Genomic DNA, 10,161 nt, shown 5'->3' on the forward strand with positions numbered 1-10,161 from the left:
CAGAAAGCCTGGAAGCCTAGAGTTTTCTTAATTAGTCAGGTTTTTTCCTTTGAGTATCTTAGGAACCTAAAAAACTGATTCCAGAATGAATATTAAAGAGAAATATAGATAATTAATAATCCAAAAATCAGAAAACTCATGTGTTGAACTTTCGTTTTGAAGACTGTTATATTATATATCGTCTAAGAGAGTTAAAAAATAGCTATTGTGGGGCACAACTCTGAAAATCAACGACCAAAACACCCTCTTTATTCACTGATTGACATAAAGTCATTTTATTCAAATTATACTGCGAAGTAGATTTTCGCATTAAGACCTCTGATATTTATATGTCAGACTTCAATGATATAAAAATATTCTTGTAGAAATATTGAATGATGCCTGGGTTTTACCAGATTTGTATTTTGTGTTTAGAATTTAATGGGCAGTTCATCATAAAATAATGACTTTCAGACACACATATCACTTATATTCAATTTTATACGCGTCACTTCAGGCCTTTGTGGGCATAAAAGTAGAATGAATTACAATAAGTATAATAACAGTAGTAGTCTAGTCTTCATGTTCAGATAAAATTCATATGCAATATGGGTTTTCTTGGAACATGAAGAGAATTTCTACTGATCGTGAAGCAGTGAAATTTTCTATTTGTTTTAAAGACATGACGAAATATGTATTTTCATAGATTTCTGTTTATTATAAAACTATTTATATTTTGAAACCCTGTTTTTTTTTTTTTTTTTTTTTTTTTTTTTTATGCAGGAGGCATGAAAAATGTGCAATGCCGTCACCGGGACGCATATTTCACAAGTGCACATCTGTGTAGCCACCGAAGGAGTGGCTTCTAGGATGAACCAATGAGCATCCAGTAATATTTCTGTCATGTCACATGACCTTTCGCGTGCTTTAAGATTTAAGCAAGATGGTTGAAAATATTCTATACAAAATAATTAAAGCATCATCGATTGCTTCTGAAACTTTTCATTGCGAAGTTAAATCAATTATAGGAAATTTTGAAGATTTCACTACCTGGTTGAAATAAATACAAACACATGTTGGATACTTTGCAAAAATATCAATTGAAATATTACTTAATAAGTGGTAAATAAGATGTAAAAAGAAATACGTGATAAAGATCTGAGCTCAAATGCTCATAAAATTATGCGTAAAATAACTAAACTTTACATAACTTTACGTAACTTTACATAAAACTATGCGTATGAGAAAAATATTTACACCAATTATATAAGTAAATAGAAGTCAGCACTTTTTATTGCAGTCCATATGAAAAAGATGTTCTATAATAATAACCAATGCAGAATTTTATTCAAAGTGAACTTTACTAATTTGCATTCGAATACATTTAGTGTGTTAAATTTCACATTTAATAACTGCTCACTCTTAAATGTACTGTCTACACAAGAAATACCCATGAAATAGAGTGAATTTATCGTATTCACGACGAGTATATTCAGTTTACTCAGATATAATTTTTAATGTTAACAATGGATATAATCAGATCATATGTATTTTGAATCTTACACTTTAAAAATCAAAAGAATGCAAGCACTGAAATAAAAAAAATACTAGATTCATTGTAACACTTTCAGTAATTCTCAGCTCAATTAAAAAAATATATACACCTAAATTCTCTTAAGAAAACGAAAGAACTACGAGATTTAGCGTCACAAGAGCAATAGCAGTTCATTAGTCCATTTTCGAAACCCTTCTCTCAGTAGCTACGCCGATGTGCACTTGTGAAATATGCTACCGTGACTCGAAACTGGACCTCTCGAATACGCAAAGAATGTGCTACCGTTACACCACGAAGGCAGGCGGAAAGTAGGGAGAAAATACCGTATAATATCAATTCAGAATCATATGAAGTAGTAAATTTAAATCTTTCAGTGTACATAGTTTATTATTGTGTATTTACCACTTGATACATTACATGTCAGTCATAAATGTATTAAGTGATTCAAATAACTGCTGAAATCAGGTTAATATGACTACTTTACGAAACCAAATGAAAATTCTTCATAAATTTGAGAAATGAATAAATGATGAATGAATATTACGTTTCTAACAAAAGGGAATACAGGTGGAAAAAGTAAATTTTGGCACTGCTAATGATAAAATTACCTTTTGGTAAATTTAAATATTTTTTGAAAATCTAAAGGCATAAAAGATATATTTACGTTCCTTCCTTTTAACTGCAAAAAAGGGAATATCGTTTTTAATCTTTGGCATATTTTACAGTATTAATTTATAAGAAAGTAAAACATGCAGTGCTAGAAATTACAAATTAATCAACTTGTTATGATGCGAATTGAATTGATTATGCGCCTTCTGTATGATTCAGTCATTGCAAGTTTCATCACCGTGCCTCAGATCTTCGGGACTTTCCAATATTCTTGAGTTTTTTTCCCCATTGGCCAATCGCAAAGAAAACAAGTGTGTTCGACATGTTTCGACTGCGCACATAGTGTCGCGAATTATGTTAACGTGTGACAACTTGTTGAAAAGGAACTACCTTGGCCGTGACAGAGACCTTCATTTGTGTGAAGAAAAAAGAAAAGAAGAAATAAAAACAAAAGTTATTAAATAAAATGTGGATAAAGCGCAGCTGTTGTCAAAAGCTTGTTTTTTCAGTTAAAAAAATTACGTAAGCATAAAGTTGTCAAATATTTTATCAGAATTTTTCTCTAAACATTAAATGACAAAAATATTAGGCTAGTTACATCATGATTTGAAAATGATTTATCATTGGCGATGATTAATCTTTTATAAAATCTGAAACGTACAATGTGTAGAGTCTGTTTTTTTTTAAAGCAAGAAATATGAGCTATGCCCTCGTCGCTGGGATTCAAACTCTAGACCTTCCGAGCTAGCCGTACATAAATATGATAAAACATCATTATGATGTCGATAAATGTTTTGCCAAAAGACTGAAAGATGATAATAACATTTAAATAATCTTAAGCGAATAAAATTACAGAAGATTTTTTTTAAAGCTTTCAGATTTTAGATTACACCCAAGGGGAGGTTTTTTTCACGTTTTGTGTGTTGCCTTTATTTATGTTCTTCACACTTAAGCCATAAAATTGAATTCAACAGCAATATCACAAAATATTTAAAAGAGCATATCTTTATAATTTCAATAGTAAAAGGTCAAAGTATAAGTTTCAAAGTATCGGTTTCAATAGTAAAAATAACTTTATAATTAACTTTATTAATTTGGGATTAATTCTGGGGTATTTAGCACAAAAATGAATCCGAGAAAATAAACTGTTAACAGTTAAGGATTAACATTTCCCGAGTTATTTTAGAATTATAAATAAAAGCTTTTTAACTTTTTGTATTAAATAAAAAATACATTTTTATTAAGTACAGAAATAATAAAATGAGAAATTTATTACTCACACTTTTATCTGCTGAAACGAATTAACTATGTAATACAATAAAGAATGTCAAAAGAGTGACAAATTCCTTTTTTTAGGAAACAGAAGTATTATCAACTAGCAAAAGCAGATTGTGATCTAAGAAAGTAAACTTATTTTGATGCAGACTTATCAGACCAGACATTTAGTTCAGTGATGAGAATTTTTATTTTAAATTTATAACAACCAATTTAGGTAGCATGAATCTCTCAGAAGTTAAATTAATGTAACCTTTAATTGCAGTAATAGTAGATTAATTTCTGATAAGGAAACATGTATGAAAGTGGCTTGCTTTTACCGAGAAAAGTAAAACGAAGTTTTTAATAATAACTGAGTGATGTTTTCCTAACATATAATATCAAGCCCTAAACATTACAATCAGTCATTAACTGTAACTGAACTAGAAATTAGTTTACTACTGTTAAAAAGTTTTATCATTTGAGTGAATTATAGACTGGAACTAATAAAGGGAGAAATAAGCGTTCCTTAAATATTCGGAGCCGGATTCAAAAAATATTCTTCCAGTAGTAACCTTGTGCTTACCAAAAAATAATAAGTAAGTAATATTTTTGAGTTCAATATTAGTAAAGCTACAATAAGAATGTTATTTTTACCTTATTTACATTGGGACGTGCATTTTCAAACACCAGAGCAGCTTCTTGTATTGCTGCTGCTGTGTTAGTAGCTCCACTATTTTTGAAGACGACATCCTGGAGTTCTTGAGACAGGAAGCACTTACTCTTCGGTTCACGCAGGAAATCAATATGGCGTTCTGAAAAGAATATTACAATAATTAGAAACGACAAGATTTAATTTTATGAAGTTTTATTTCGATTAAGTAGCTAAAATCTATGATAGCTTCTGAAGATTAACTTTCGTAATTTTCTTTGAATGAACGTAATTAAATAAAAATTTTGCATAATTAAGCCTTCACTACTTTGATTTTTGATTTTATTCTCCTAAACAGTTCCGTATAACTTAATTTTTACTTTTTTAATTGCTTTTTCATTAACTAACTAACTGTATGCATTAGGGTTAAAGAGAAGGGCTCATTCATTCCTCTGACTGACCTCTCGCTGACGCGGCTCTCATAGGGGGAGTTAATAAGAAGTAGTCTGGCGTCACTAAGCTACATCCATGGACCTTGTAAGAGAGTAAGGTCCTTGTAAGACCTTGTAAGGTCCATGGCTACATCAGCTCTGACTACGTGCGTTTCAAATAGTAGTTTTATTTTGCTGCAAAGTGATTATCCAGTGATGTGGATATCCGAATTAATTTTAATCATGAATATTTGTTTTTGAGTAACGTAAATATTTAAAAAAATTTTGTAATTATAGTTTTAGTAAATTTTCTTTTAAATTCTGCGTTGTATCATTTATGCAATATGTCTTCTTGCGCTGTAGCAAAAGTGTCGTACACTCATAAAAATGAGAAAAGGGATATCGTATTTCATTTTTTCCTATTGGACAATTTGCTTTTGAGAAAAAGTAGATACTTCATTATCGAAGACAGGTTTCTATTAAGGTGAAAAACGCAAGAATTTAGAGTGAACATTTTCTGTGCAGTGAATATGAAGATGGAATTAAATTCGCTTGGTTGGACTGCCACATAGAAACTGTTAAAATCCAGTGCTGTGCCGAAAGTAACTTTGTCATGCACAGTAAAAACAATAACACCAAACGTAAGAGCAGAAGAAAAGAAAAATAATGCACCGTACTTTTAAAAGACTACCCAAATTAAGTTCTAAAAAAATTCATTTTGAGTCCGTTGCGAAAATGATGGTTCCAGCAATAAATCTGATATGAGTGCTTTCAAAACAGAACTCCCAAATGACGATGTAAATATTCCTGAATGTCCTAATTGTAAAGATAAACAAAAATACATTGATTATTTGAAGGGAAACTAATATTCTTATTATATTGTGTTGAAATATTGAACAATGAAAAAATATCTTTAGAATGGCTGCTCAATGAGAATGATGTCCAGAAACAATTTTGTATCATAAATTCAAAAATTAAAATCTCAAATAGCGAAATTTAGACAACAAAGCTAGTTAAAATTTTAGATAATTTATAATCGTGTTAAACATCGAAGTAATTCCGCATAAAGAGACCTTCCTCCTTAGCCCTTTCTTTAAAAAAATAACTCGTTCTCTTTAGATACTGTGATTAAAACTATGTTACCAAATTTAAGACAACAGTCTTGCATACTATATTTAAATGTAATGTAAGTGATACAGACATGAGTATAAAATAAAAAAATATTTTAAAAATAGCTGTTATACATAGAATCGAAAGAGAAACATGCCAATGTAATATATATAATGAGGGAAAAAAGCAGCCTTAGCTTAGATTAAATTTTGAATAAAACTTTCGATTTCAAGAGCAATCAAACATAAGTTCCTCTTCTTTAGTACAAGGAAAATAGAATTGCCACGCATGTTAAAAACTATGGTAATCTAAGGTTGCCTTTTTGCTAACTTAAAAAAACTGTTACACTAGTTATCTTAAAAATTCTCCCAGATAGTATGCAGATGAAGAAAAGGCTGTGAACAAATGCTCAGGGGAAAAATCTATATATATAAAAAAAGAAACTTTGTGATAAATAGTAACGCACGTTATCTGTCATTAATTAATGAATAAGCATTATTAACCTTTTAAACGTTCAATGTAAAATGCATACAGCAGTAACATCGTCTTTTCCGAATTATAGCTATCTTTCACACAGTTTTTGTTTCGTTTTAACGCTAGTTCGTCAAATTTAAAACGCTGTTTTCTTTGCTGTGAATTGCGTCTCCGTTGTCAGTGTCCACATGACTACGTCACCAGTCCTCATTTCCTGTTTCAGGGACAAAAGCTCTGTGAACAGAACGTTCTCTTCTGTGTGCCTAAAGCCTGGATATCAAGTCAGAGAACACATTTCTTTGAAGCATTTCTTCATCTTTGAAGCATTTCTTCATCTTTGAAGCAAGTTCATCAGATTCAAATAAAGAAATTTATTTCTTTCCGCTATGAAGTTACAGAGAAGGAAGACAGAGTCACAGATTCGTGCAGAGTGTGCACGTATTTTTACATTTTATAGATCAAGAGCTCTTAAACTGCGAATCGAGAGACAAATTTTATTGGATCGCAAAACTGAAATTTTTTTTTAGTTGTATAATTATACAACTTTACAGAGAAACCCTTCGAAATAACTCTGAGCAATTTCATACGATTTTATTCTTAGAAAGGTGACGTTAAATTGTTTATTTATGTTCTTAAGAATACTTGGAAAGTTCAGGGATGATCGCTATGAAAGGTCGCAGTGTATGTATACATTTTTATTAATTTGTAATTATTGAATTCGTGATTAATAATTCTATTAATATATTTATTCTTGTCTTACATTTAATACTGGAATTGAAGACTTTATTTGCGAATACCTTAAAAAAGTTTTTTTCGTGACCTTGGTCATAAAAAAGTTTAAACGGAAAGATTAGAGAAAAAAATATTGCGAAAGCTAATAAAAGCTGCGTCTGAAGTTGACATCTGTAACGCATAAATAAAGCACTGCGTATGAGCAGATGCTTTTTTTTCTTCATTTCAAAAACATTTCGGCGAAATCCTACTTCAAAAACACTTTCCTCACATAATTTACTGTGAAGTACTATTAGCGTCACTGTTAGGTTTTGAGTTAATATCTTATACGTAGACTGAATTATGGAAAATTATTTAAATTAACGATGGGACATGCAAATATTTTAAACGTTTCGATATGAAATTATGTAAAATACATTCATGTAGAATTTTAATTGCAGAAGAATTAAACCGAATTTTTTGTCACATCCATAACCTAGTTCTGTGAAGTCCAATGAAACACGATGGTAGTTGAGGGCCAGCGTTATCAAGTTATCCAGTAAGATTCACCTTAGTTGCACAGAAATATACAAATACTTATAATTCTGATTTCAAGTATTGTACGAGCAACTGTCTAAACATTTCACATTTGGAAGGAAGAACAAGGCGTTAAGAAGGCATCTAACAGATTGTGTGAAATATCGTGGAACTGGGAAAGTGAAAGCAGACAGACATTGACACAGGTGTATATAAAGACAATTTTAGACATAAAAACAATAAAAAATGTCAATGGAAATGGTTTAATGTTTGGTGATGAATACAGACAACCAAGTGAAGGTGAAAAACGTGTCAAAGTAGACTCTCAGGACCATTATTTGGCAATCTTTACTAAAATAAATAGGCAACTGACTTCAACCCAGAATGCTAGGCAATTCCCTGCAGTACGAGAACGAAACTATTGGTATACCGTGAGTGACAAACTGCATGAAAGTGAATTCTATGCAAGGAAACCCATGATTTTTGTCCCACTAACTCGAGCTGCCCTGATGCTGAGATAATAATGAATGGAGTACCACAAACTGGTACCGAGCTCTCTCTTTACTGGTAAGACTCATTTTTCGTACCAGACGTAAAATGACGTCCAAACGTATTAAAATCTAGAAGAAATAAAACACATGCCTGAAAAATATGAAAAATCCGTATATCCAGTAAGTTCAAAATTGGTGGAATCAGGGCCGATTCTAGAGGGAGGCAAAAGAGTGCACAGCATCTCAGCGGCCCAAATTTAAGAGCGGCGAAATGATTATCAAACATATTTCTGTAAAGTTGGCAGTTTTAATTTGCTTCTGGGATTGGTACTGGGTGGAATCATGATATGGCCGGGCATCATTTTAAATGACCACCCATCAAATTTATACACTTTTTAAGAGTGTAACTATAAATGTTAAAATATAAAGATATGAGGTTTTCGAGCCTTACATCAAATTGTTTAGTAGAGTCAGTAATAAAGTCCTACTAATGGACAATAATTGCTTTTCCCCATTGCGATGCACTAACGACCGATTATCTTGAAGAAAAAGGAATTCAGCGAATCTAGTGGACCGCATATTCTACGGATTTAAATATGATAGAAGATATGTTGGACACGCAAGTATGCCTACTTATATCATTGAACCCCAGGAGCTTAGAGGCGCTTTTCATTGCGAATACACTTTGTTATAACAGAAACTTCTGGACAGTCTACTACACATTACGGAAAATAGCTGTAAAGCTTGCATTACGATTAGGAAATGCACGCACTTTGATAGCTTTTCTATGCGTCTCTAAAAGGCTGTAACTACGGCGTTTTCCTATCTCACTTTACATCTCATTTCCTGTGTTATTATTTAAATTTATTTTTTGAAGAAATAGCAACTCGGTATTTTGTAGATATGTTATGTATGACAAAATAAGATTTAATGCAAATTCCATGTAGCTGCAAAATCATTCAAATTATAGTGAGTTTTGTAAATTTTTCTACGAGTGTATTGCAGGTATTTAATTAAAATATTTTCTCACTTAATGCAGAAAATGGGTCCACAGAAAAAGAGTCCTTTAATACGAATAGAAACTTGCATTTTCTTTTTTAATAACATAAATGAATAATTCTGGTTTTTCAATGTTAAAGCAAAAATATTTCTTTGTGACGCACTGGTACTGTAAATTTAATATTACTGTTTATTTATATCATTAATAAATTAGTTATTTCTCTCTGATACTGCTTTTGTTGCGAATATTTCAATAAACATTAAAAAGTACTTTTTTCTTAAAACAGTGGATGAAATTTTTTTTTTGTTTCTGCTTTATTTTCACCATCATTTCTCAACCTCTCAACCTTACAATGACAGCTCGAACTTTTATTCTAAGGCTAAAATATCGCTACAATATTTATCGTAATGGCTCGAATATAAGAAGAGACAAAGTATTTAAACGCGCTACCAAGAAAGAAATAGCTTGCATATTGTCTTTACACTTAGTGATATGTTTAAGCTGCACTAAAAGAATAATAATTAAATTGTTCTGCGGTAAAACTAAGCAAATATTCCATGTTTTAATAAAAAATTCAGAAAGAAGATAAACGTTTTCTTACTATATTCGAATACGTTGCCATTCGGGAATTTCAAATTTTTATCAAATTAAGAATTTTATGTATTTCTTTACTTTCTAATATAACTATTCCCTTAAGCCAGCATCAATTCAGAAAACTGTGGGAATAATAAAGTGATTATGTTTATGACTTAGTTAATTTGGTTTCATTATTACAAAAATATTAAAAATTCAGTACTTACCAGCATTATCACTGTAACTGATAACTGCTACTCGTGTTGCATTTACATCCACAACGATATGTGTTAAGAAAGATTCCACGAAACCTTTTTCTTCTTCAAAATTTGCTGCTCCAATACTGCCAGATCTATCCAACAGGAAAACTATTTCAGCTTTTCCTTGCACAAAACTACTGTTGTTTAAATAATGTACAATCGCATCTTCTTCTTTTTCATCCGCGAAGGACATATGATAGAGCAAAAATGTAAAAATTATGAAAAGTTGAGCTTTGGTCTTATTCATTTTTAGTGCCTTTAAACAGAGAACTACCACAGGTCTGGCAAAATGCAAATAAATTATTAGTTTTAGTTATAAATATTTTTAAACTATAACTAGTGACCGAAAATATTAGAGAACATAAAATGCATTCCTTTAGGAAAACATTCAGTAGTATCTACCAAAATGTGAAACTGAATCGAAGTAAACAGTTTTAGAAATCAATATTTTGAAAGTAAATCCCAACTGAATATTCTGTACGAGAAGTGAAACTGCTGCGAGCAATTTTCATCACTTCATTTCCT

At 31.0% G+C, this 10,161-nt stretch overlaps 1 protein-coding gene across 4 annotated transcripts in view; it reads right to left on the bottom strand.

The window, feature by feature from the left end:
- The window catches only part of LOC118203383 (sushi, von Willebrand factor type A, EGF and pentraxin domain-containing protein 1-like), a 104,540-nt gene extending 94,379 nt beyond the window's left edge, over positions 1 to 10,161 (bottom strand). For 2 of the 4 annotated variants that reach the window (XM_085813086.1, XM_085813084.1), the window contains exons 1-2: positions 9,604 to 10,161; positions 4,055 to 4,212 (exon numbers count right to left, since the gene is read on the bottom strand). In XM_085813086.1, coding sequence (XP_085669212.1) covers positions 4,055 to 4,212; positions 9,604 to 9,883 — 438 coding nt within the window. In that variant the 5' untranslated portion in view covers positions 9,884 to 10,161. The remainder of the gene's footprint in view (positions 1 to 4,054; positions 4,213 to 9,603) is intronic. The other 2 variants (XM_085813085.1, XM_085813087.1) reach the window with 1 other exon arrangement.

Source organism: Stegodyphus dumicola, chromosome 3 (genome assembly GCF_044657685.1).
Source record: "Stegodyphus dumicola isolate Sdum_Otavi_A_Nest chromosome 3, ASM4465768v1".
Lineage (NCBI taxonomy): Eukaryota > Metazoa > Arthropoda > Arachnida > Araneae > Eresidae > Stegodyphus > Stegodyphus dumicola.